Here is a 26,855-nt window from a genome sequence, read left to right as displayed (position 1 = left end):
AAACAAGGAGGGCAGGGTTCGATTCCCGATCGCCCATAGAGGGATAGAGCAGATAGAGCTAGAGTCTCTATCACACGGAGGGAGTTTCAAAATAGCCACAGAATAGTTATTTGTGGTCAATAATAATAGTGAGGTTTACATTGCATAGTTTCTCAGCATCACAATCCAAGTAAAGGCATGCATGGAGCCTGGAAACCAAGCAAGCGCCGGATAATTAGGATGGTCATACACATTATTCATATGTGAGGGTATAAGCATTATATAATTGGCTTGTTATGATATGTGAATGTCTGTTCTAATGTATTTATGACAGCTAATCGGGATTAGTGAAGCTGGGTCAGCTCGCAGCTGTGTGTGTGTGTGTGAGTATGTGTCTGTAAGGAGCAGGCCGGCAGCATTTTGATTTATGAAAATACATTAAATGGGATTTGCACCATTGTTGTCCAGCATTGTCAGAGAGGTAAGTCTTTGATTGGTTTATATATGAATGTTAAAATTCTAATAGAAAAGCCTTATTATGCCTCATATTGTGGTCATTTACTGTCCTAGTTTACAGAATATGGCTAACCTGAGGCAACACGTGTGCACTAGTGATAAATTGTATTACAAATGTTGTCAGAAGTATGTGAGCTGTTCTTGTGGGTTTAACCTGGTGCAGGATGATGCCCACCTTGACCGCTCCTATAGAAGTACCACGTCCCACCTACTCCCAGGCCAGGGAGAACCTGGTGAGGGCCATCCCACCCAGGATCCTCTGCCTGCTGGCCTGCGGAGGCCCAGACTGTCGCTATGAACGGCCAGAGTGTTGGCGAATAAACCAACAGGTCATCCGGGGCCTTTTCTCCTCCTGGTGAGACGTTTTGATGATCTAGATTGCGCTGTGATATGCACTGAGCAAAAACAATACACTGTAATCGCTGATTATCATTCATTTCTGTCCCAGGGTGACTGATGACATTGTTGCCATGACACGACCGTCCACTCATCTAATTTCAAAGTACAACATCATAGAACAATTCCAAAAGTAAGCACTGTTCAGTATTTTTCCTGATATTGTGTCATGCACCCTGTCTAAATATCACATCAGTCCGATCCAATCTGTTTAACGCTCACATATTTGCTATGTTTTTATACCAAGCAAGTCTGGGTTAGAAATGCATGCAATATATAATATTTTACTTTCTTGGATAAAAGCACAAGACATTAAACCTATGATTCCAAGGAAACAGAATTGAGGAGCATGACAACCCCCAAATGGACCAATAGCACATTAAAGAATGAAATAATGAATACATCTAATTGAATATCAACCCAATCCCAGTGACAATGTTTCCCTTTTCCAGGCTGAACATCAGATCTATCATCAACATGCAGCTCCCAGGGGAACACGCTCACTGTGGTCCTCCTCTTAACTCTACGAGCGGCTTCACTTACTCACCACAGATCTTCATGGACAACGACAGTGAGACTATTACACACTGAACACACATCATAACGGGTTTCACCGATGAAGAACGTCCATTTAGAATACTTCCAAACCTTCAGATTTCCCGTTAAATCTCATTCATATGAATCACAAAGTTTGAAAAACATGAATAAAGACAAACAATTGCATTTTGCAGTCAGTTAATCAATACACCTTTAGATTTACTTGCCCCTAATTGCCCATATTTGTGCATTTGCAGTTTACTTCTACAACTTTGGGATGCCAGATTTCGGTGTGTCTTCTATGGTTGGCATTGTCGATGGAGTGAAAGTTTTGGCCTTTGCAGTGAGGGAGGGAAGGGTGGCTGTGCACTGCCATGCTGGCCTCGGCAGGACGGGTAAGAATATAGATTAAAGTACATAGATTAAAACTAGAAATCTCATGAATATTAAGGCAGTTTACCTCTGTTCCCTCTGGCTCCTCCACAGGAGTCCTGATCGCCTGTTACTTGATCTACACCTTACGAATTAGTCCGAGTGAGGCTGTCCATTACGTGAGGATTAAGCGGCCTCGCTCCATCCAAACGAGGGTGCAGATCACGCAAGTGTTTGACTTCGCCCGTCTGATTGGTACACAGCTGGCCCAGTACCCGGACCTCAGCCTGCGGTACGGAACCCCTTTCACCCTGCAGCACTACCTGAACCGCCAATCTCTGTTGCTGCATGGCGAAGAAGCGCGGACCCTCAGACAAATACCCAAGGTCATTATAACACATTTATCCTGTGTCACTTGGAGTAAAGCAGCAGTGCAGAACACACCTTTTTGACCTCCTGCTAACTGTCTTGTTAGGTGGTGTACCTCCTGTGTGTGTGCCTGTCCTGCTTAGCCCTGGGTCTCCCCGCTCCTCCAGAGGTTCATGCTGAGCTTGAGAAGAGGTCAGCGCTGAGGACCCTGGGCAGGGCCGTGCAGGAGACACTGGTGGCCAAACAACACTTTTCCTTATTGAGGGAAGTTCACAAGGGGATCCGGGTGAGCTCAGAGTCAGTGTGTTCCCGGGAAGAGCCAGTGGGATTCTCAGAGAGGAAGAGAGAAGTGCTGCAGGACAAACGCAGCTATAGCGACTCTGACCTCAGCAAAATTACAGTAAGGGAGGTCGAGGTCTCTGTACTTCCTTTGTAAAATCAAATACGTCTTTTCTCACCTCTTCGCATTCTTTCTTTAAGAAACTGGATCTGAGTCCGTATTGCAGTGCGCCACTGGGAAATGAGAGACACCGGTGTGCGGTGGAGCCGATACGACCAGTTAATCCCACCGTTGCCACACGTTCACCAGGCCACAAGAGCTTCAAAAAGGAATGTCACACACTCAATATCAAGATACCTAACATGAGAAACAAAAACAGTGTTAAGAGGTCTAAGGGCATCCCTAAAAAGACGACAGCCCTCGCCAAATACAGCTCCAGCATGGAGGTAACTAGGAATCTTACAGTGCCTCGAGCGCTTACAGGTAAATACTGATAAAAAGCTCTAAAAGCCAACCTTTGTCATGTAAAGCTCTGCAGAAATCCACACAATCCAGGCCCGACCTCAGTGGCTCGTGTTGTTGCCAAGGCAATGGCAGAGCTAGGTCCTCCAGGAGAGGGCGTTCTGCAGAGATCAGCTCTGGTGCAGGTAAACGCTTACATATCATGATTATTTTGCGCCCCAAAACCCATTGATCCACCGTCATCGCTTGCTTTGTTAACAGGAGGAACTGAACAGCAGCGACTATGGCTGGGCTCTGTTGGTCACTGAGTCTGATCCTCATGTGCTCAGTTGCCTGCTGTGGACCTGGCTGCAGAAGCTACGGGTCAGTCAGCCATTATGGCAGAAATCAAACTTTCTTTGCAGCTGTGAGATGAAACTTATTCTGTTAAACCGGGACATTTCTCTGTTTCCTCTTCTAGGATCCTGTTCTGAGTGCAGAGGATGTAGAAAGGCTGTGTTCGGAAGTGAACCACCAGAGGCCTCTCAGCGTGCTTAAGAAGGTAAAAGCTACACAGTGACACATTTTTGATCATATCCTTTGCACTCTGACCTTAAAAGTAAAAAAAAATAATGTATGGTTTCATATCATCACAGCCACAGAGAGAAACCATCTATTGCCTGCTGAGCTGTGTCAGTACAGTCACCGGTCTGTGTCCACACAGAGAGGACGCAGTGCTACAGCGTCTGATACAGGCACTTACCAAGGTACGGTGAGACTGAGTGTGCTGGTACATGTTGAACTGTTTAACCTGTATGTTTCACCTGTGTTTTGTTTTAATCAACAGCACCCCCACCAGGAAATGGAGAACCTTGCAACTTTGATGAAGATCCTAAAGGCCACTATGAGAGAAATGTCCCACAATTACAGATCCGTCATGAAGACCTGGAATTCCAAATCTACACTCTGAAGAGCAGAAACAATATGAAAACATAGCTGTGCATTTTGGTTTGAAAAGAAAAGGTGTGTTTCTTTCTGTGTTGTGGGTACCTGATTGTTGTAATGTGTTGTGTTGTATGTGTAGTGTTGTATGTATAGTGCTGGGCATGCTCTTGACATCCAAATGAAGGATCCAAAGAAGAATTCAGTTATGACATTCATCTTGTTTCAGTAGCATGTCAGCTACTTTAGTTGGAGCAGATGAAATGTGGCCACTGTGGTCTGTTGCAGCCTTTCTTATCAAATAAAACCTCTGCATGTTCTACACAAAGCGACTTATATGTGCAGTAATTCTCCTTTGAACTCCTTTAGTGGATCCACACTTATCACATGAACACAGTGAGGCACTACACACGTTACTTGTGTCTGTCAGAGAGCCGTCTCTATGGCAATGTTGTCATAGTGAACTTGACGAGGACTAAACAATCTGTGTTTGGGCTCACACATGCTCGTCTCTGGGGCTGAGAAAATATCACCGCGGAAATAAAGGTCAAGGATTTTTCTTGAGGTAAAATGAATTTATAGAGCGATGTTCATACTAATTATTTTGTTATGTTTAACAGGATAATGATCTGGATGAACTTGTTAGACATCTTGTGATTTTGCTAAAAGCTATTCTTGGTGACTGAATACAAATACTCACTACTTCTGGAATTTCATTTATCTCATTTGATCCGCAAATGAATCAATTAATGAAGCATATACCTGCGTAGAATGTACTTCATTAGGTACATAAATGACTGACAGTAACTACCATAGCAATGCAGAGTTGTGTATGTGCACAAAATGATGAATGATCATGAACTATCCATCATACTGTACAATAATATACAGTGTAAACATTACCTCCATGTCATTACTGGAACAGGTTGAGAATAATAAAACTAAATTCTCAATACTTTTACTAACTTTACAAAAGACCATAGAACTAATGCTAATTTACCACTTTGTTCTCAGCGTGATGCCAGACACTGATGTTTGGGTCGGCTCCTGGAGGCCCCACAGGCCCAGAGGGCCCATAGCTGCACACTACGGTAGCCCAGGACCCAAATATGCTCTGCCTGGATTGACAGGTATACAATATCATTGATGGATTTTCACCCAAAAAAATAAAAAGAATTTTTGAAATAAACAGTATCTACACTTGTTTACCCCCACAAAGGCATTAGTAAGCATGATCCTAGTAAATTCAAAGCACCGGAGTACAGCTTCGGAATACGTCACGGTGATTTGAGTGCCGAAGCCTCCCCTGGACCGAGATACCTCATCCCCTACAACATCACCAGAGCCGGCAGAGACGGCGCTCCTGCATTCTCCATCTACAGTCGCACAAAGGATCCTGGGCGTTTCAAGGGTCCTGGACCAGGTCTGCAAAACCCTGTTTGATGTTAAAATACAAGATGGCACAGGCCTCTGAAATTAAATCCAGCTGACTTTGATGACTGATTGAAAGCCAATAATTTCTAAGATTAATACATTGAAGAATTTGAGCTTCCAGGTTACAGTTTCTTTCTTTAATGTTGTTTTTACAGGCCAGTACTCTCCAGAGCGCTCAGGGAAGTCAATCTTCCTTTCCGCTCCTGCTTATTCTCTGTCTGGTCGGAGCAGAGACTTCCGGGGGAACCTTACACCAGGTGACACTTCCCAACAGTCGATGGGTGACTATGTTCTTTGGCATGTAGATTGTGAGCTACTGTGTCTCACCTGTCACTCACACTTGCAGGTCCAGCCGCCTACATGCTGCCCTCTGTGCTGGGGCCAAAAACTGTGGCTACAACCACCGCACCCACCTATTCCCTCTGCGGGCGCAGCAAAGTTGGGAGCTTCCACGAAGACCTGAAGAAGGTTTATGACAAACAAGAAACCAAGACACTTGAAATTAAACACCAACAGGGAAAATATAGGAAGTATGATGAGTTTGTAGAATGACGGATAACTGAGAAATCTCCCTTTTTCCCTCTCTATATCCCCTCCAGACTCCTGGTCCAGGGGCCTACAAATTAGTGGACCCTGGTATCTACAAACACAAGAGCCCCCAGTACAGCATGACAGGTCGGAACATGATGCCTGGTGAAAACTCAAAGAAACCCGGACCTGGAGCTCACCACCCTGAGCAGGTAGGATGCCTCACGATGACACTCACTGTTTCTTTGTAAAATACCTTGATTTGATGAACAAAAAGGTGCAGAATTGATTTGTGTTTTCCTCTTTGTAGGTGACCTTCACGAGAGTCAAAGCTCCCAGCTTCTCCTTTGGAGTGCGTCACTCAGATTACATTGCACCTCTCATTGTCAATGTGGCTGAATAATTTCACATGTGGTCTGGTAATTTAAATGGAAAATTAAGACAACACAGTATCAATCCAACAATAACAAAATCAGCACTCTTTCTTGTTAATCAACACTTTTTTTTAATCCAATATTCTTTATTCATTTAATTTTTAGGAATATTTATCACAGAAAAGAATCAGGTCTTTAATTGTTAGGAGATTATACTTTTAGCAAGCCATAGTTACTGGAATAGCTACACGATGAGATAAATATAAATCAAACAAAAAGTGTTTACTGAATTATTAAATTACATTATAGATCTATAATGTATCTGATCTAGCTGAAGTAAAGTTGCTGTAGTAATAATACTTTCCAGTAGTATGTACTAGTGCTTTTGTCACTTTCGGTTATGGCCAAGATCAGTATTTGATAAAACACCATCTCTAAATAAATAATCTTCAACTGTCTTGGCACTTTGTTTTTCTTCCTTTTCAGCATTGATGTGTCAAGTGTGAGCACCTTTTCTGCATTATTTAAAAGTCAGTTGTTTAATTTAATTGGTTCTGCTGTCACAGTGCAGCCATTTCATTGCAACTAACTAACTAACTAACTGTAACTGACTGACTAACTGACTGACTGACTGACTAACTAAGTAACTGAGCAGTGCCTGACGAACTGAATGAATCCGACAGGCACATTTTCGTATTGTGCATTGTAAATGTAGTCGTTTGTTACACTTCAACTGGGTGGCAGTAGAGATTAAAAATATAATCAAAGTGGTTTTGGTCATTTTTGATGTTTTTGGTCCGCTATTGTTCGGTTTCTTTTTGAACAGGCACTTGTAGGAACAGCACAAAAAGAAGAGGTCCTTCGAGCGTCCCCGTTGCATAGAAACCAAAATTGCCGGATACATCGTGTCATAGCTGCCAAATGTTGATGTCTTGATTTTACTTAAATTAGAGTAAAGAATCAAATAGAGCCCAAATAATACAACCAGCAGAGTTTGTATTCATATATAGTGCTCCTACATATTCTCAGCTGCTCCCAGACTGTTAGCTCGTTAGCTAGCTGTTGTTGCCTTACTGCGTGTTGCCTTCAGGGGCTCAGGCTAAACGCAGGTAATCTGACTTTTAAAAGCTAATTGGCGTTCGTCTTTGCATTCACCTTTCTGTGATTACGGAACCAGTGAAGTGGACGATTCCTAGCCAAATCATGTTAACTTAACTAACCAACAAGGTAATGTGTTTCCTTGCTGTCAATAGCCGTCGAATGCTAGCTGGCATCTTTAGCTAACTCATTCAGTTAGTAGTCATCTCAGCCTGGACAAAATTAGGACGAAAACCCTACATAACAAAAGGGAATGGCTGGTAACATCCCTGAACTGGATCAAAAGAAATACGATGCTGACGAACAAGTGAAGATCATCTGTTTGGGGGACAGCGCAGTCGGCAAATCTAAGTGAGTATGAGGTGTCATCTCTAACCTTCCTCTCCTGTATGTTGATATGGAGCTGGAGTTGTGGCTTTGAACCAGTTTGTTCTCCTGTTTCAGGCTGATGGAGAGGTTTCTCATGGATGAATAGTATCCTCAAGCTGCTCTACTGAAATGTCACGCCTTAACAATGGCTCTTAAATGCATCAGTACTTTTCGAATGACTTGTTTGTGGTTTTTATTATCTACATTCACTTAACTGTGGTCTCTATCCCTAAGTACTGTGAAGGCAACCGCAAAGCTGTGTCTCTTAGAAGTATTTTACAGGTAAACTATATAAATCTACCATATGTCATTGCACAGTAGTTACTACAGAACACACACACATACACACACACACACACTCTGTTTGTCTCGTGAGACGGTTAAGGTCCTTAACTCTGACTTCAGTCACCCTCAGCACTTGTCGACGTACGCCTTGACCCTGTACAAACACACGGCCACCGTGCAGAACAAGACTGTTGCAGTTGGTATGTATGAGTGTGCAGCTTCAGTCAAACACAAAGTGAATCAGGCGGTTCATAGTTTTGATTTTTGTTCCATAGATTTCTGGGACACTGCTGGTCAGGAGAGGTTTCAGAGCATGCACCCCTCATACTACCACAAAGCACACGCATGCATCATGGTAAGTCTACAAGCGCAGCCATCAAACCACTGACTACCCCATGATAGATGATAGGGTACTGATAAAGGATGTGACCCCTGAACTGGACTGCAGCTAAATGAGGGGTCTTAATGTGTGGGACCCGGCTGCACTCAAGTTTAATGAAACTAACATTAAGATGGCCGCAGGGATTCCCTCAAGGGTAAAGTCGGCGATTACAAATTGCATCTTTCTTTCCTTAGGTCTTTGATGTTCAGAGGAAGATCACGTATAAAAACTTGGCCAACTGGTACAAAGAGCTGAGGGAGTACAGACCGGAGATCCCGTGCTGTGTGGTGGCGAACAAAATTGACGGTGGGTGAGCAGGAAGTGCTAACACCTGAATCCGTTACATCTGTCTGACTGAGAACAAATCAAAGGTGTTATCTTGTTCTGTGTCTGCAGCTGATCTAAAGGTGACGCAGAGGAGCTTCAACTTCGGGAAGAAACACAGTCTTCCATTTTACTTCGTGTCAGCAGCCGACGGGACAAATGTAGTAAAGGTGAGAGGGCAGGAGACGACACTGACGCTGCATCGCTCATTAGCCAGATAATCAAATTCATTCTGTGTTTATTTCATTATACTGTCGCAAATGTGATAACGGGCGGGTGAAGCCAGCTGAACCGCCCTGATTGGTTGATGGCTCTGAGTGTAATTAGTCTGTCTCCATAACAGATGTTCAGAGAGATGATCAAGAGAGCTGTGGACTACAAACAAAACCCCAGCGACTTCATGGATGAAGTGATGGAGGAATTAGAGGTACAATCATCCTCCTCCTCTGAATACCAAAACGTGGCGTGATTACCGATGAGCTCGTCGCCTCTGAATCTCTTACACAGTGATGTTGGCTGCAAAGAAGTTAAATTATTTGGTGAGATAATATTGCTGTTGATTTGAGTATTTTTTGCATTGATGCCATCTTGTTGTTCTTGCGCTCTCAGAACTTTGAACTGGAGAAGAAAGAAGAGGAATCAGAAGCAGCTGAGGATGGAGAGAAAGCGGAGAGTCCCGACCTGGGCTGACGGAGGTTCACCAGGCCCTCAGACCCCTTTTGTCACACCGACAATTTATCCTCAACATGGACCCTTGATTGTCTGTCCTTGTACTTTTTGTGATCTGTCATCTGTTTTGATACCATTTAGATCTGCTGCTGGAGAACAGAAGATCAAGTCTTTTTAGTGAGCTTCTTACTCGTTGCCGTCTGTCTGCTCACAGACACTGGCAGGGACGTAAAACCTCATTTAGGGAGAAGTAAGGATTATGTTATTTACCAGGTTCCTTTTAGTTTTGTTGTCTTTTGCATAAAATCAAATCTTGTGGCTTTGGTGATAAACGCTACAATAATTGTGGAGAATCCTACGAGAATGTGAAGTGTTGGAACCTGAGGAGCAGAAAGAACCTGTGATTGTGAACTCTTGCTGCTCCACTCAATGATTGCGTGAGGACGACTTGTGCAATGCCACCTACTGGACGCTTTGATTGCATTTATCTGTTGATGTAAATGAAAACGGAATGTACCACATGAATACTTTGTGTTTTTACAGCAGGTTGAGTACTTATAGTCGCCTGCCAGTCACAGATCTAATACTTAAGCACCACCAGTACTTGAAGTGCCCCCTGGTGATGACTGGCAAATTTGTGTTTTTTGGCATTTTATCCACAAATAAAATTTCATCAAGGATGAAGAATAATTCCTCTGTTTTTATTAAAAATTCAAATTCAAATTTTGTTGTTGAAAGTTGACCAATGTGCACATGTGCATGCACTTTCATCGAGTAAAACTATGAAGACTTTCTTTGTATATTTACACACAGGAAGCAACGTTTTAATCTAGAAATTCATTTATAATTAAATTGAGGAGACAAATGAGAATTTGACGCGGTTCATGTTTTAATTATACATTTATTACATAATATAACAAACATATATCTCTGTGGTGGAGATATCCTGGGCCTCAGCCTTCACCGTCACCCTTTGCTCTGTTTGCATGAGGGGATAGTAGGTAGCTTCTGTGTGACTTTGATCCAACTTGGGCTTTAGCCGATGAGTACGAAGGGGTTTCCTAAAGCGATGTGTGTGTCCATCGAGACGCCGAGAAGAAGGGGAAGCTGACTGTGAGACAAGGCTGAGGCGTTTCAGTGATACATCCACCATTCTAAACTTCACAGTGCAAACAAGGAGAAAAACCGACAATGAAAGAAAAACAACCCTTAGATGATAAGACCACCGGATCCAGCAGATAACCAGACTCCAGTGGAGTTTAGTAAAAAAGTTACGCTGCCCCCTAAACTATGTAGATTGTGCTTTGTTGAATAAAAAAATAAGACAAAGATTACCCCTTGCTGAACTCATTTTTTGACATAATGATTTGTAGGTCTGTTACACTTTGTGGCATCATTTTGCATCTGTATTTCTGGTTAAGTTACACAACAGTCCAACCAGGTTTCCATGGCGCCATGTTTCCACTGTGCAGGTTGTAACTGCTTGGGAACAGCAAGCCGAGCTGAATGATGACCTTCTTCATCACAGTCAAATCAAGCCATTGTGATCATTTGTCTCTCAAAGATTTAATACAAATGTTAATGCTCACAGGTAGATATCCACAGGCTATATATATAATATATATATATGAGTATACTGTATATAGAATGTGTGTGTGTGTGTAGCCTGCTTCTTTACAAAACAAAAATGATGACTGTCAGTAATTCTCAAGATTTCCAGGAGATGGCACCATATTATTGAGTCTAACAGCTCAAGAATGTTGTAACTAAGGTAGTCCCAAACAAAGAAAATATACAGTTAAAAGTTATTTTTGGCACATTTTCCTTAGTGTTCCACACCAGATCACCCCACGTATAGCATATCCCCAAAACTCAGAAACTGAATGTCTGAAAAAGGAAAAAGGAGTGCAGCCAGATAAGAGTGGAGGTTAAGGAGCGCAAGATGTCATCTGGGAATGAGTGTGTACAAAATAGTGACGCTGCAGAAGATACTTACACAGTTACAAGGTGAGTAATAGCTGTCTTACAATATAAAATGTGTGTGTTTTCCCCCTTGATACTCTCCGTCTCTCCCACCTGGGTAGAGCTCTTCACTTTATGAGTCACTAAGTACAAAATAGGAATTCAGAACAATGGCATCCGATGTGTATGTGTGCGTTTTTTTCTGTGTGTGTGTGTGTGCGTGTGTATTATGTGTTTGTGTGACACAGCCACATGCCCGGGAATCTCTGGTGTTAATACAGTAAGGCTATAGTCAACTCCCGATTTAAACGCGATCAATCAACCACACACTCTCACTGTTGCATGTGCATTCTTATTATCTCTCAAACGCGCACACACACAAAATGGGAACACACTCACACAGACAGACAGACACACACACACACAAACACACACACACACACACACACGCATGATGTAGAGGAACAACTGTACATAAGAGATTCAGGGAATTTCAGATGCACGCATGCGCTTGGGTGATGGGTGGCTTTTATATTAGCACCTTGTTTTGTGCAAATCATCCCCTAGTTCATAGTTCAGAGTTCAAAAGTTCAAGAGTTCATAGAAAGAATAAAATCTGCTCACCTTTTCCACAGGTGGTTAACTATGCATATATGCCAAACATTCATATATAGATCTATATACTTTTTGTTTTTCAAAAATTTATATGAAATCTATCATATATACATTGCTTGTGATTAATATAAAAAGCAAATATTTGTAGTTTGTTCTTATTTACAAATGTAAGTACTATTTGAATGGACAGGATCTTTTGTTGTTTTTTTTTTCTGTCTCTTCACGTTCACTCTTAAATTCAAATGAGTGAAAGATTTAAGTATCATGTTTCACACGCTACAAAATCTACCCACAGTGTCCGAGGGTAACAAATCAACCCAGGTAAAAATAAATACAAGGGGAAGGACGAAAAAAAAGAAAAAAGAAGATCAATCAACACAAAAAGAGTGAGGACAATAACACTGGAGTCAGAAGTAAAGTAATCAGTGAGGTCACAGTGAGGCAGTGAGTGCTATTCTACAACCCAGTTACTATGTTTGGCTAACCACCCGCTTTTACAACTACCAGCAAACAAAGGAGGAGTAAAAGATGCTCAAAGTTCTTGTCACGTGAACTCACCTTGGCATCATGACTGGATGCTGCTGATGGTTATGTATAGAGGTTTCCATGGATCGAATGCTTATTGTTGTGTGAATAAAACTCACTGTTTCTCACTGTCAGCAGAGGCTACTCCTGAGTACAGCTTTTGTACTTTTTGTATAGTTAAAGGAAAATGGTCCTGGGTCCTTTCTCTCATAGTTTTGGCCTTCATTCCCCATTGTGTACACTATGATTTTATATACTGGCTTAATTCTTGAGATTCAGGGGTCACGGGGCTTTACTATCTAGTTCTACAAGTGAAACAACGGCCAGGCAAGGCAAAAAAGCGGCCAAGCTAAGTGTGGTTCAATAAAAGCCTAACAAATCAGACTGAAGTTGACAGAGCCACTGTGCCCCTTGAGACGGGGCTGCACCCATGAGGCCCTGGTCAGACTCAGCCAGGGACGGTTTAGGGGGTCAGGTGCTAGTTGGGCAGGGGGGAGTGGGGGCTAAGTCAGGTCGATGCCTGGCTATGAAAACTGGCATTCAGGACGGGGAATCTCACTGCTCTGGTAAGAAAGGTTGAGCAATATCTCAACCATTCCTACCAGAGTTATGGAGTCCACTTGGAGACTCCACAGCTCTACTGGAGGACTTTAACACCCATGTGGGCGAGGACAGGGGTGACTAGAGGAGCTAAAGGACCTGCCTGATCTGAACAGGAGAGCTGGTTTCTTATTGGAAGTTATGGCCTGTGCATAACAAGCATGATGGAGCGTGAGGCTGTTCATAAGTGTAACCTGGTGCAAGAACAGCCAAAGCTAAAGATCAACTTGTATCATCTGATCTTAAAACAATGCTATGGTAAGAAGAGAGAGATGAGCCTGAAGGCAAACCTCTTAAGTTAGTGATTGATGTGCTGTATGTTCCAATTCTCTCTGCAGGGTGTCAGGACGGGGAGCTGGGACATCAGAAGGGAGCTTAGAGACACACAGCTGAGTTGGCTAATGGATGCCTCCTGGACAGATCCTCTGTGAGGAGTCCCAGGCCCATGTGGAGCTCCTGCAGCTCCAGTTTACAATAATCAAAAAAAAAGACCAAAACTACAAGATAAGACCCAGGATGTAAAAAAAAACACCAGAATTTTTACCTAAGACCTTGCAGAAGCTTTCCAATCCCCACAGCCTGAGAAACTACAGATGTTTCCTGCAGTCACACTCCCTCTCTCAGTGCCTTCACACTCATTTAAAGCCTGTTTGCTTATGCCGCTTACATAACACTTTCCTCCTGGAGGGAAACGTTTATCCTTCCTTCTCCTCTTATGATGAGAAACCCCTGCGTTCTTCCTCCGCCTGACCTCCTTCTTTCACTTATAGGTTTCCTCTAAGAAGCAGAATCGCAGTTCACAGGGATGGGAATTTTTCTAGCCACCAAACAGATTCTTCTTCAATCTGCAGTTGTGTTAAAACGATCTCTCAGGTTGGAATTTGCTGGAAGCGCAGTGAAAGAACAACAACCTCTCTAAGCTGGCGCCCCAGAAAACTTCCATCCCTGAGTGATAAGCAGGCATAAGATGAAGAGCCTCTTTAACTAATTAGCTCTCATCAGGCAGTCTTTGTTGTGTTGCTGTGGACGGGCGGAGAGAGAGTACAGGAGACACAGGGGGAGCGCAGCAGGGAGATCTGTAGCCTAAGCTGTAGGGATGGTGTCAGCTGGGGTCTCAGCCTCACATTACGGGGATGCCCTTTAGTATGAAGGAAGACTGTAAGAAAAATAAACAAACGACAAACTCCAAGACGTGATGCAAATTGACATGCTACGGTTCAAGAAAGGGTGACCTAAACCTAGGACAAATACTTCCATATCTATAGACTTTTTTCTTTCAAATATATATATATATTTATATGTATATAATTGGTAGAAATGAGTAAACTATTGGTGGAATAAATTTAAAGATTTCTCTGTCTTCTATACTAAAAACCATAACAGGTGCAGTTTCATTTATTACATTTCCTCTTTGCAACATTGTCTTTTCTTCTGAAAGCTATTTAGATACATATATATTATCATATTATATAATACCTATATATAATATTCCCTTTGGAAAAACCAAAAAATTGATTATGAAAAAAGCCACGAGTGTTGGTTAAACATTCTCCAAATATAATAGATAGCACAGTCTGGGTTCCAAGGCGGAGAAGGTTTCTCCTGTGGTCTCCAGCGCGGAGCTCCACCTCTGGGCTCTACAGTCCTCAGGTTAAAAACTACAGCAGGTGTAGTGAAGACGCCACTCTTTTCAAAGCTGCGTCGGCACTATGTCTATAATTCTGTGTTCACCATTGTTGATCTCTGTAGAAATATTTTGAAAGGCAACTGAGCTCTCTGTTTGGAACAAAACTCTTCCTCCTCCTCTTCCTCCTCCTCCTTTACTCAAACTGTAAAAGGCTTTCAGCAGCCTACTAATTGGAGGGATAGAGGTAGACAGAACAACGTGTGGGTATTACTAAGGGAAAAACAGAAGCTTTCACCAATCAAATGTTTTAATGTCGGAGCTCATGCGATTCTCCTCAAGAAAAAAAAAAGACCAGACACCGTTTCAGGGTCTGATCTGACTGGTTGCAGGCAAAGAGTTGGGCAGACACTACGGGCAGGGGAGAGGGGGGTGTATTGACTCCTCCTCTTCAGTGCAATGCCAAGTGCAGAACATCAATGCAGAATGGGAACATAAAGTGTAGATCGGGGGGCCGAGGGTAAACATCTGAGGTGCAAATCATAAAATCAGTCGGAGTAAAAGAGGAGCTGTCTGTCTTTATCCTGCGTCTTGCACTTTCTATCTTCATCTTGTTCTTTGTCTTTTGCTGTCTCAGGGCAGGGGTCAGCTCTCTAGCAGCTGCTTTAGTGCTCGTTCAATGTTCATGCGGTGTCCGACTCGTGTCACCCCCAACTCTGCAAAGTCTTCCTTGGTGAGAGCCGGGAGGTGAGAGCCTTCGATCTCATGCTCCTGAAACCCGGCTCTGTGCTCTCCCAGATTGATGCTCTCCAGCCAGTCTCCCACGTCGTACTTGTTCCAGAGGTGGAGGGGTTTCTGGTGGAAAGGTCGCAGGGCCAAAAGTGGTGAGCCCAGCCCGGGGGAATGAGAAGGTGACGGAGACGGGGAGCGAGAGCGGGACCGGGCGCTGGAGCTCCTCATTACAAAGCGGACCTCTTTGGGCTCCTGGGGTAGGCTGAGGCTAGAGGACTTGAGGATGGTCTGCGGCGGCGTAGTCGGTGAGGTCTGTAGGCCGTAGCTTGTGAATCGTCCGAGAGGGTCGCCCCGATCGGGTGAGCCCGAACCTGGGCTGGGGGTGCGTCGGGTGACGGGGTAACGGCTGCCCGGGCGGATGGTGAATGTGGTGCCGTAACTTCTTTGAGAAATGGTGTGGAGCTCGCCTAGGCTGCTGAAAAGTCTGGTGGATACGGAGAGGGAGAGAGAGAGAGAGAGAGAGAGAGAGAGAGAGAGAGAGAGAGAGAGAGAGAGAGAGAGAGAGAGAGAGAGAGAGAGAAGAGAGACAAGAGTGTTTCAGGTTTGTACGCAGAGGAGATGATGATGAATAAAGACAAAGTCGGAGCGCGCTTGACTTACGGAGGAGGAAAAGGAGATGAAATTAAATGCAACAATAACTACTGGTAGCTTTGAGTTTCATGTGCAGACGGCTGTCGGGTTTTTCTACAGTAGTTAGTGAACACTAGAGGTTAATAAGCGTTAGAAAGACCAAGATGGCCTCACTTCACAGACACACCTGAGCTGCAGGCCTGGGTTTTTTATGTGCAGCTTTGGATTCAAATGTGGAAACAGCAGCTGAGTACAGGCTCTCATACTGCATTCATCAACAGGAAGGAACGATTCTTTAACTGCCATCTAATTGCCTCCAATTAATACAAATGAAATCTCCTGTACACATATGTACACATACACACACCTCCAAGCAGGCATAGTGCAACCAAGAAAGTAACAGTCTAACATCCACTCACTCACTCACCCACACACACACACACACTGATTTGGTTGGCATATAAATGCATTCTACAAGGAAAGAGAAGAAATACTGGCGAGTGGAAGCAACAGTGACAGTAACAGCTCTGATCACCTCTTTGCACTGCTGTTGAATATGGGGGCAAACAATGTCTGTTTCTTAAGCTCGGGGTTAATGGAACCATTTAACACAATGTAGTAAGTGTGTATTCCATCCCAATATCCAACCCAACCATCTGCAGCACCAACAGGCAGAATGGGACTAACGTGCAACATTTGTTTCCACTCCAGTTTCTTTTACAGGAACAGTGTACGTGGTCTAACGTGTTGACTAATGAGCCAGAGGGCAACTAGTGATCTGATGGAGCAGATGATGACAGAAGGATGGATTAGAGATGAGCTAAGAATGAGTGTTTCACTAATCTGAATGCAGGCGGAGGAAGAGGAGGAGGAGGAAGAGGAGCCTAGGTGGATGAAGTATCTATCTGTATGGTTCATGCACATCAGTTAAAGTGTCAGTGTGTGCAAATGTCAAATGTTTTCCCTGCATGTCATTGGGATTTGGATTGAAGATGAATGGAAGCTAAAGGGTCTCAGGAGGGACATGAGCTGAACAAATGATCAAACTATTAGCAGCCGACGGATATGAGATGAGCGCCATGCGCACTTACACAGTCGTCCTGCCCTCCTGGGCGTACAGTCAGTTCTAGACCAATCAGATCAGAGCAGCAGGGCGGAGCATGCAAGGTGAGCAGAGAGAGAGCAATGGGAGAGAATGTTAGCATCACTCCATGAGACGCAGCCTGCCGACCAGACTTGAATTATGCTTGGGCCAACTCTGCAGTCTTTGATATGTGGAAAGGTTAGTGTGCCTGTGTGTGTGTGTGTGTGCCTGTGTGTGTGTGTGCCTGTGTGTGTGTGTGTGTGTGTGTGTGTGTGTGTGTGTGTGTAGAGTAGCAGCAGAGTAGGCTCCAGCACTCAGAGGTCTGATCAGTGGCTACATGAGAGAGAAATGAACACACTTTTCACATATCAAACACTGCACAAACAAACAAAAACACAAACGGACAAATAAAGAAACAAAAGGAGGGCACGTGTCCCTTGACCTTTGTGGTTTCGTTTTCACTAATGCTGAAATAATGTCAACAAAGTTCAAAAGATACACTGATAAATGTAATGATGCATAAGCACTAATAAATGTGGTGCACAGTACATGGGGGCTATTAGTTTGAACCGTCTGTAACACACACTCTTACTGTGGTGTAGTGCAGTGTCCAATAAACTAGAGTCAGGGACTGTAGCCGTCCTCACTGGAAAAACAAGTTATGCAAATTACACGGACAAAGAAGAACAGGAAACCCAAAGAGCACAAGTAAAATAAAACAAGAACCACAGTCTTTCGGACGCAGCCAAAGCTATGATACACAGCATGTGAACAAGGTGACACAGGAGACACACACACAGCGACACATGGGGATCGGAATGTGATGCAGTAACGTTAGTGCCACACGTTGAAATGCGGAGTGAGAGATGACAGATGCAGAGTGAGGCATAATGGTGGGTGTGATCATGCGTGTTCTTAATTCTTTAACGTGGTTGAGGGCAATCAGCTGTCAGGATGGAGATGGTGGGGGTGACTGATTGCATCACGTTGGGATACGTTGTACTGATTGAACCCAATCAGAACTGTGTGTTATTGTGTTGGGTCACCTTTGCCATCCAGGGGATTGTTAACATTGTTCCAAACTAATTTGCTGGTACAGATGAGCGATGGAGTTGTTCTTATCACGCAAGTAAGGTCGCAGTGAAAGGAAGACACCTCAAAAGCTGCTGACACATCTCTTTCTATTATATGGCTCCCTGTAATGCTCCATTCTGATTGGTCACTCACGCCATTCAGCTGTCAATTATTTTCTAGTGATGAAATACGTTGTTAACTTTAACTGGACTGTTCATCCGGGTATTGAGACTGTTTGCTGGCGTTTCACATGCTCTGTATCACGACTGAGAGAGGGACGACCTCTGCAGGCAGGGGTCAAACCAGCACAAGTTCAGATATCAGACCTACAGCCACAGACAGCCAGACTGTCCGGCTGCTGCTGAGTCTTCATTGTTAGTCAAAGTCACAGCAACGGAATGAGGAAAGGCTCACTTTACACAATTACACTCAAAACACCTAAATGGTTGAACATCTTCTTTTACTCGCTAAGCCTGAACTTGCACAGTAAGAAAACAATCATTTAAACTGAACATACTGTGTGAAATCTTTGTTAAATAGCCGTATAATTTGAGGGATAATGTATTGTCAGCAGGAGATTAATGTGGAATAAAACCCCAACAGAGTGATGAGGAGAGCGAGCACATCCACCGACAATACATTATCCCTTACATAACTCACAGGGTTTAAACTAAAGTCTGCTGTTTATTATGACATCATTTGCTCAAAAAGTGAAGGAAATGCATTTGTTAAACTGAATAGATATTTTTATGGGGCAATTCCAGGTAAATGCCAGCACCAACAAGAAACTGTCAACCTGCATGATACCTGCAGACTGAACTACTGAACACCGTCACACACACAGAAAGCTGCAGAATGACGAGGAGTGTTCCAGAGAGAGGACATTTTCTTTTCTCACATTTCTCTACCCTCGCGCTTTGAGATGAATCTTTCATCCACTCTAAATCAGAGGGGAAGGACTTTGTAACATGAAAGCCCATTTCCAACATCGCTCCTGGTGAAGTTAAATTCTGACAACGACAGGAGATGGATGGCCGAGTCATCCGCTCCCTTATATGGTATGACCTGCACGGCGCGTTCAAGCTAGCGTCATCTAATGTACAGTACATGTAGTAGGATGTGATGCTACAACACACATTCATAATTCAAATTGGATGTCAAACAGCTGTCTGGCCGTTTCATACGTGGCATTAAAACATCACAGAGCAACTATCGTTGGCGTCTTGTTCAAATACTCCTGAAAAATACATGTGTGATCTTTGCGGGTTATCACTGATGGCGCTGTGGGATGTCGGGCGGCGATAAGAAGGAAACGACCGGGAGTTTTCTGCTCTTATCGAGTTTTGCATCAGCGATGACGGCAAAGGGCGGCAGACGGCAGGATGTATTTTTCAGTATTTGAACAAGGTCGCCTGGGGAATAAAAAGGTCAGGGAAAAGCCGGGGATGGGAGTGTGTGTGTGTGTGTGTGTGTGGGGGGGGGGGGGTGGGGGGGCTTCAGTAGCTGGGTCGTAGGTTAGAGCCCGGAAAAGGGAGCGTGAGTGGACAGATGAGAAGAGACTTTCGGGAAGTGCTCCAGGCTCTGTTACCTTGTTTGCACCAACACATAATCTAATTCTCTCTTTCTCTGGCTATGTGTGTGTGTGTGTGTGTGTGTGTGTGTGTGAGAGAGAGAGAGAGAGAGAGAGAGAGAGAGAGAGAGAGAGAGACTAACTGACTACTATGTAGAGCAAAGAGCACTTAACATGAGGCCAAACTGCTGTAACTATGGAAACAAGATATATATATAACCAAGACCAGCGCCGCAGATTCTCATAGTACTCTGTTAAAATGTCTCTGTCCAAAAATCAATGCTTTTGTTTGTGGAAAGCACACCAGCTACAGGCAAATACTCCTTATTAATACCTTACTTTAAACATGAACCAATGTAATAGGATGATGCAAACAAGGTAACACATTATATTACAAAGAAATGGGTTATTTCATTTCAGTGGGATTAGTTGGTAGGCTTGTTAGGGAAAAATATATAAAAAAATAAGCTTTGGTTTACCCTAGGAGCTACAACCTTACGGGTTTAGTGTCGTCGGTGTCCTCACATCTGTAGAAATATAAAGGACTTCAGACCCACAGATCAGATCCACAACAACACCCCTGTGCTTCACATGATACGTTTCTACGCCTTCACTCTCTCTCTCCTCTGATGTAAACGAGGCTACAGCTCCAGCATTTGCACACTAGGCAGTATTGATGACATGTGATCCCCTTTTACACTTACGTCAGAATGGACTGAGCAGGGAATATGGATTGATCTGCATACTTTAAAATGAAGCAAAACCATATTATGCACAGTCACTGAAATCAAACACTGTTCACTGTGATTTAACCAATTAATCAGGGAATGCGACAGTAATATCTACCAGACTGCAGATGAAATGACGCTAGGTTGGTGTTGATTAAATGTTTGCAAATAGTAAATGAATCTATTAGGTTTCATGCATTATTTTGTTTCCTTGGATCTTTGAATCACTCATTCTGATTTCCTTAACACCATATGAGTAAAAGATGTGAAATTAACACCCTTAACGTCACAATTTCACGTGTAGTTAGTGTTAAATACAAATAAAGGGGTTGCACTTCATTTGATTTGCTTTTCTCTTACCTGGCACCTGTCACAGGTGACTTCCTCCCTGGGTCAAGTGATGCTCCCATGGGTTCCTCTCCTAATGACCTAGTGTCTTTATTGAGCTGCTGGAGTCTTGAGCTGAGCTCCCCCATAACAGACGGCTTTCCTCCCTCATCTGCACCCAGCCCCAAACCCAGACCACCGAGATTGCCCAAACTCCCAATACCTAGCCCTATCCCAGGCCCACGAGGCTCCACTGGGTCCCCCCAAAGCTTGGACCTGCGCTGGAAGAGGTAGCGCGGTTTGGTGGGGGCTAGTCCAGACACTGAGGCCGATCCGCCTGAGGGCAGCCCGACTCCTCCAGCCGCAGCTGCAGCCAGGGCAGCAGCTTGTTGTTGTGATAGCAGCTCACTGTCAGAGCTCTGCTTCAGCAGAGGGTCCCTGAAGGTGACAGGACCTTTACTGCCTCCTATCTGGGACTTGAGTCGAGGCTTCGGAGGCACTGGTGGCTTGTCGAGCACAAAGGTCTGCCCATCGGCATAGGAGGTGTGTGTGGTATGTGTGTCAGCAGGCTCGCCGCTTTCTGAGGACAACGTGGACATGCTGGAAACCGTGGAGACGGTGCTGGTGGTCTCAAGATGATGGTCTCGCTCTCTGTCACTGGAGCTGCGTGTGTCAGGCTCCTCAACGCCTGAGTCAGCTGCAGAGCCAGGCTCTCCCACCGGCGGGGGCTCCAAAGGGTCCGAGGGCTTCCCTGAGACAGCTGCTGCACTTGTTGGAGTTGGGGCCTGGGCGGGCTGAGACTGGGCGGGGGTCACACTTGGGGTCGTTAGTGTTGAGGAGGTTTGGGGTGTGGAAGTTGTGGGGGTGGTGGCAATTTTAGTTGGGGATGTTGCCATCGCCTGTGCCTGAGCAAGCAGCCCGTTAGCAAACTCATCTGGTGGAGGGACAACTCCAATTTTACGCAGCTCCTCTCTTGTTTCCTCGTCACTAGAGGACAACATTGCAGCGGGCAGAGTCACCGTGTATGGATCTACATCCTCCTCAGAGCTTCCCTGAACCAGACTCTTCTCCTGGGCTGGGCTGGCAGGACGCTGAGTCTGTGGTTGGGCCAGGAGTTGGGACTGGGGCTGGAGCTGGGAGAGTATAGGACTGGGGGATTTACTAGCTCGTGGACTTATGGGTTTACTGGGCTCAGCCGATGAGGGGGCAGGTGCCTGTTCCACTTCTGAGCCCACCCCAAGCGTCTGACCGTTACTGGTAGCATGGACCATGATGAGCCCTGCTGTCTTCTGCTGCGACGTATCCATAATGCTGATCAACATACTTTTCTTGTCCTCTATCCTTTTCTCCTCCTTCCTCTCTTCTACTCTTCCCTCCATCTCATGTCGGAATGATATTGGCGAGGGTGACGTGGTCCACTGTGATTTAGTGGGTTGGTTGACTAAAATTGGCCCTGGGGAGGATCCAGCTCCGTATCCGACTGCCTTGGCGCTTTTGGGGGAGAAAGGGGGAGACGCGTGCGCCCCTTCCATGTGGTGAGACTCTTTGGTCTGACTGTCGATGAACATTACACCTGGGCCTGACCTCTCCAGTTTAGTCCTGGGCTCTGGGCTGGTACTTGGGGACATACTCTGGGAGGTCAGCGCCCTCTCCCTTGCGGCCAGCGCAAGAGCCAGTGGAGAGCCGGGGTCCAGGGGCTGTCCGGTAAGCGGATGGATGAACGTGGTCCCGCTAGGTGAGGGGCTCAGGGCCAAGGCAGGGGGAGGCAGCTGGCCCAGCTCTCTGGTTAGCATCCTTTCATCGATGGAGTGAGACTGGGTCAGAGAGGGCACATCTGGGTTGGTGGGAGATGACCCCTCCACGGTCCCGACAGAAAGGAAGACAGTGGATTTCCTCCGTTCTTCTAAGCGACGCTCTCGATCCTTCACCGCCCCTGCAATGGCAGCGGCGAAGGGGCCCTTACCCTGAAACATCATCTCTCCCTGGACTCGCATGCGCTCTCGCTCTGCCATCAGCTGCTGCTGGTAGTAGTCGGCGCGGCTGGTGTGTGTGTGCCCGTGGGAGTGAGGGTGTCGTCCTGAGGGTGAGCTCTCCCGGGAGTGAGCAGCGGCTAAGGCCAAACAAGCTTTTTCTTGTGCATCTTCCACCTGGCAAAAAGACAAAAGCACATGGAAACACACAAATCTACTGCATATCCTTCTTCAGAGGGGCGACGGTACAAACAACACAAACAAAAAGCTATACTGAACATGCAACCTACCTGTAGCTGTTTCACTAGGGGACTCTTCTTCCTCTGGGGCTTAGTGGGCGTGTACAGTCCAATGCTAAACTGCCCCACATTAGCATAAGGGTTGTTAATTACCCGGCCCTTCCTCTTGATTCGCTCGGGTGGAGTAGCAGCAGAAGGACGGGGGATCTCTGTGGGCTCTACGGGTAGATGAGAAGAGTCCTGGAGGATGATCATGGATCGAGCTTTCTTCTGTCTCTCGATATGTGTGGCCTGCCGCTGGGAGGCCTCGTACGGTAGGTCCAAAGATGAGGGCTTGAAGCTGGAGCGTCCCCCAGGCTCATGTCCCTGACTCTGGGTCCTGGATGGAGGAGGGGGAGGGCAGAAAGCAGGAGGAGGGCCAGTGTCCAGATAGTAGGGGGGAGGAGGGGGCGCCGTTTGGGGAGGCGGAGGGATGGAATGGGACTGGGAGTGGTCCCGAAGGCTGTCGGTCATGGAGGAGCTGCGGGGGAAGCGGTGCTCACCTGCCAGGGCAGACAGCCGGTCCTCCTCAGTGGCACCTGAGGAGGAAGGGGAGAGCACATATCATCTGGTGAAAAGGAGTCAGCCTGTAAAAAACGGCCATTTCATATCGGCCTTGCAGGCCCACAGTTGATCTGTAAACCATCCATGTGTAATTGTTGTGAATTAAGATGGATGTATACGTGTGTGTGTGTGTGTCAGGGTGTGTGTGTCTGTTTTCGTCGTTCTCGATCTAGCAAATGTATTTCTAGTGCTATTTAATAGTGACTTTAAAAGTGTCTCCGAACGAATACAATACTACTATTTTAACATATGGTTATCTTACATAATTTATTCTAACATTCATTTAAAGCACGTACCTCACAACAGAAAAAAATGAATACACTGAGTGAGTAACGCAGTTCTCTGATACTATAATAGCTATAATTAGGATAATTGATCCAAAGCGATCAATGGCTCCCTCTTTATCTTTTGTTCTCTACATATAGCACAATAAATTACCTAAAACATACATAAGATACACTATAATTCACCTTATTTGAATATGTACAGGATGGGTGATTGTTTTACCAAAAGACTTGGTCCTGGACATCCCCTTTGGTAGCGGTATATGACCTCTCTCCATGCCTGGGTGAAGACCTCCATGTAGGCTCATCCCCTGTCTCTCAAACAGTGACTACAACAACAGAACACACACTTTCAACGTGTTTACGAACACACATATTACCACAACTACTCGATGTCTCCAAGTCGTTGCGTGTGAGTTCTCCGCACTCACACTGATCTCTGCTGGTGTTATTCTCCTGCTAGTCGGCCGTTGTTTGACAGTGGCGGCTCTGTAGTCGGGCTCTGGTGGCTGAGAACGCAATATCGACTCCTGGGATGCCAACATTTCATCCAGTCTCTCTGTTGAGGGGAGGAAACCAGCCGGAGATAAACACTGTGATCATAAGATCCGGTGGGAAAATGCTGTGTAAGACATTTCACAGAGAACATGAGACGTGCCGTTCAACCCGCTCTGACTATCAGACACGGCTAACACGGAAACAAATCACACGGGATTACAAAGACAACTCAAAAACGTAGACAGTTCAAGCATTATGTCAGCTCATGTTCATTTACTGACCACTAGAGGCTGAGAGCTAACAGATGAAAGAGAGGGAGAGGGAGATGGAGAGAGAGAAGCAGAGAGAGCCAGCGTCTCTTTTCTCGCAAAAGAGGAGGAAAAGACTGTGTTCACATGTTGGCTGTCTTGGCTTTTCTGCTCTCATCAACATGGCTTAACTGGACAGAGCAGAGATAAATCATCTCCACCACGCTCAGACAGGTGACAATTTCTTTCTTTCTTTTTTTTTCGCTTCAGACTCACCTCCTCTTCTCCTCCGAGCAGAAGCTTGGTGGGGAAAAGATAGCGTCAGCAGAGGAGGGAAAAAAATGACAAGAACAAGCCAAAAGGAGTGAAGTTAGGAGACGTGTGAGTTTAAATAACAAAGGGAGAAGCAGGTATATGTCAGAGAGAGGGGGGAGAGTGAGCCGAGCGTCCACGCCGGCTCTTTGTCACTCACCAAGTTCTTCCAGCTCGGCGGTCATGGACTTGGAGCGCAGCGTCAGCGTGGTGCTGGGAGCCCTCTTAGGTGGCGGGGGAGCTGTGGAGAAAAGGCATGGTGTTGAGGACGCCGTTACGGGGACAGAAAATCCTTTGGTTTTGCGGCTCAGTGTCCTCCTGGCGTTCCCCAGCCGGCCGGCCCATCCCGTCTTCACTCCTTTGATCTGGCAAAGCTCCGCTGAGCTGGATGCCTCACGCTGAGTCAGTACCTTGTTCAGGCTGCGGTTGGAGCCCAACTTCTTCATGATCTAGTTCTCTGTTAGTCCCACAGCCGGTAATTTATCAGTCCGTCTCCCAGACTCTCAGTTTCTGAGTCTTTGTGCTGCAAGAAATCCCCTCTGTTGAGAAGCCCTTAGGCAGTGAATGTACAGCTTGGTCCTCTTTATCAAATCCAAAGATTTCTCACTTCTCCATTGACACACAGAACAATAGAATGTGTCTGCCTCGATACGCAGAATGAGAAAAAGGAAGGGCGCAAAGAGAGAGAGTAGGTCGTCCATTTTACTTTTAATATGTTGCTGGTCTGGAATTGAGCAGGTGTGCGTCGGACAGAAACGTGCCAACACACTGGCTTAAACACACATGCATATCCGCGAGCAGCAACACATGCACACACACAGACCAAAGTCCCAGAGGGAGAGCACAAAGACATGTGGGCTGAGAAATTCGACAGCAAAAGAGAAAAAGGCGAAGCTTGTCTCCTATTCCGTCCTTCCACACAACGCACCTGGGTACTTATTGTCCCGCTCAAGGCATTAAAACAAATTGTTGGTGTGCAGATAAGCGAGAATCAGGTTAAAATAAACACTTCAACTGATGTATTCAAGGTTGTTAGGCTTACATTCTAAAAGGTAACTGTGCAGTCAGATGGCAGTGATCAAACAGTTTCAACCACGAGCAGCAGCAGCCTCAACATGCTATAACACACCCGCAAGTTTCAGAATATTAACCAATCTGCACAGTCTATCTACACTCAACCAGCTAACAGCAATGCACCAGTTTATCTCTACATCCTACAGATGCCCGCCTGCCTCACTATCCTGCAGTCCTCAGCAGCTGCAGAAGCCGTGTACATACGCCATCCTGGGTACGGTCCATCCATCCCAAAAAGCTTCATTTCCTCACCAGTCTGCACATTCTGGTACAGTAGCAGGGAGGAGAAGGAGGAGGACGGAGGAAGAGAGGAACAGTGTCAGAGAGAGAGAGAGAGGGAGAGAGAGAGAGGGGATGCATTTGCTGTAATGGTAATGCTTAATTCAAACATGCAGTGTAGTCACCATGGTAACGGTGGCAGTAGTGAGGCCTCGCATGGTGCAGAGACAGGGTGTTTGTACATGTTTGCTTGCGATGTGCGTGCGGCGTGTGTGTGTGTGAACGTGCGTGCTTACAAGCGCGTGTGTGTGTGTACTGTATGTCTGTGTGTTCGTGCAAAGGTGGAGCAGAAAGAAAATTCCAGTGGCGGAGAGGCTGTGTGAGAGAGGGAGGGCGCAGAAACGGCATAGATGGGAAACTAAGAGATTTAGAAATAAGTTTGAAATGGGCGTGAGGAAAAGGCGAGACACACTCCATCTTGTCTACATCTGTCCGCATTGTCCGTGTCGGAGCTCTTGAATCACACTGCTGGTGCTGCCTGCACTTTTTTTGTCAGCTGCTTTACACTGATGGAATCTTGCCATCCATTGTGCTCTTGCTACTTTCCCTCGTTTCTTTGTTCCGCCAGCGAGAGCACACAGA

The 26,855-nt window shown here is 45.4% G+C and overlaps 4 protein-coding genes across 7 annotated transcripts in view; 3 read left to right on the top strand and 1 right to left on the bottom strand.

Annotated features, from left to right (window-relative positions):
- Positions 1–659: 659 nt before the first annotated feature.
- On the top strand, positions 660–4,114 carry LOC142992215 (protein tyrosine phosphatase domain-containing protein 1). The gene is made up of 12 exons (XM_076142573.1): positions 660–850; positions 944–1,024; positions 1,344–1,462; positions 1,686–1,823; positions 1,915–2,186; positions 2,276–2,569; positions 2,650–2,895; positions 2,980–3,096; positions 3,173–3,274; positions 3,372–3,452; positions 3,547–3,657; positions 3,738–4,114. The coding sequence occupies exons 1-12, from the start codon at positions 660–662 to the stop codon at positions 3,858–3,860; spliced, it is 1,875 nt and encodes a 624-aa protein (XP_075998688.1). The 3' UTR covers positions 3,861–4,114.
- Positions 4,115–4,850: 736 nt separating this feature from the next.
- Positions 4,851–6,197, top strand: cimap1b (ciliary microtubule associated protein 1B). The gene is made up of 6 exons (XM_076142484.1): positions 4,851–4,962; positions 5,052–5,255; positions 5,422–5,523; positions 5,613–5,734; positions 5,866–6,006; positions 6,105–6,197. The coding sequence occupies exons 1-6, from the start codon at positions 4,851–4,853 to the stop codon at positions 6,195–6,197; spliced, it is 774 nt and encodes a 257-aa protein (XP_075998599.1).
- Positions 6,198–7,067: 870 nt separating this feature from the next.
- Positions 7,068–9,967, top strand: rabl2 (RAB, member of RAS oncogene family-like 2). Its single transcript, XM_076142282.1, has 8 exons — positions 7,068–7,617; positions 7,711–7,740; positions 8,041–8,120; positions 8,196–8,275; positions 8,497–8,608; positions 8,699–8,796; positions 8,970–9,053; positions 9,236–9,967. Exons 1-8 carry the CDS (start codon positions 7,520–7,522, stop codon positions 9,314–9,316), a joined length of 663 nt encoding a protein of 220 aa, XP_075998397.1. The 5' UTR covers positions 7,068–7,519; the 3' UTR covers positions 9,317–9,967.
- Positions 9,968–10,704: 737 nt separating this feature from the next.
- Positions 10,705–26,855, bottom strand: part of shank3a (SH3 and multiple ankyrin repeat domains 3a) — a 151,078-nt gene continuing 134,927 nt past the window's right edge. For 3 of the 4 annotated variants that reach the window (XM_076142107.1, XM_076142108.1, XM_076142109.1), the window contains 6 exons: positions 25,081–25,161; positions 24,294–24,421; positions 24,086–24,191; positions 23,027–23,553; positions 20,800–22,913; positions 10,705–15,837 (listed from right to left, as the gene is read on the bottom strand). In XM_076142107.1, the coding sequence (XP_075998222.1) occupies positions 15,267–15,837; positions 20,800–22,913; positions 23,027–23,553; positions 24,086–24,191; positions 24,294–24,421; positions 25,081–25,161 (3,527 nt within the window). In that variant the 3' untranslated portion in view covers positions 10,705–15,266. Of the gene's footprint in view, positions 15,838–17,074; positions 17,110–20,190; positions 20,239–20,799; positions 22,914–23,026; positions 23,554–24,085; positions 24,192–24,293; positions 24,422–25,080; positions 25,162–26,855 lie in introns of all 4 variants that reach the window. The other variant, XM_076142111.1, reaches the window with a different exon arrangement.

The sequence above is a fragment of the Genypterus blacodes genome, unplaced genomic scaffold (assembly GCF_046128005.1).
Source record: "Genypterus blacodes isolate CSIRO-AG114 ecotype Tasmania unplaced genomic scaffold, CSIRO-AGI_Gbla_v1 ptg000021l_1, whole genome shotgun sequence".
NCBI classification, from domain to species: domain Eukaryota; kingdom Metazoa; phylum Chordata; class Actinopteri; order Ophidiiformes; family Ophidiidae; genus Genypterus; species Genypterus blacodes.
Note: the sequence above shows the minus strand (reverse complement) of the source record. Positions and strands in the feature narration are given on the sequence as shown.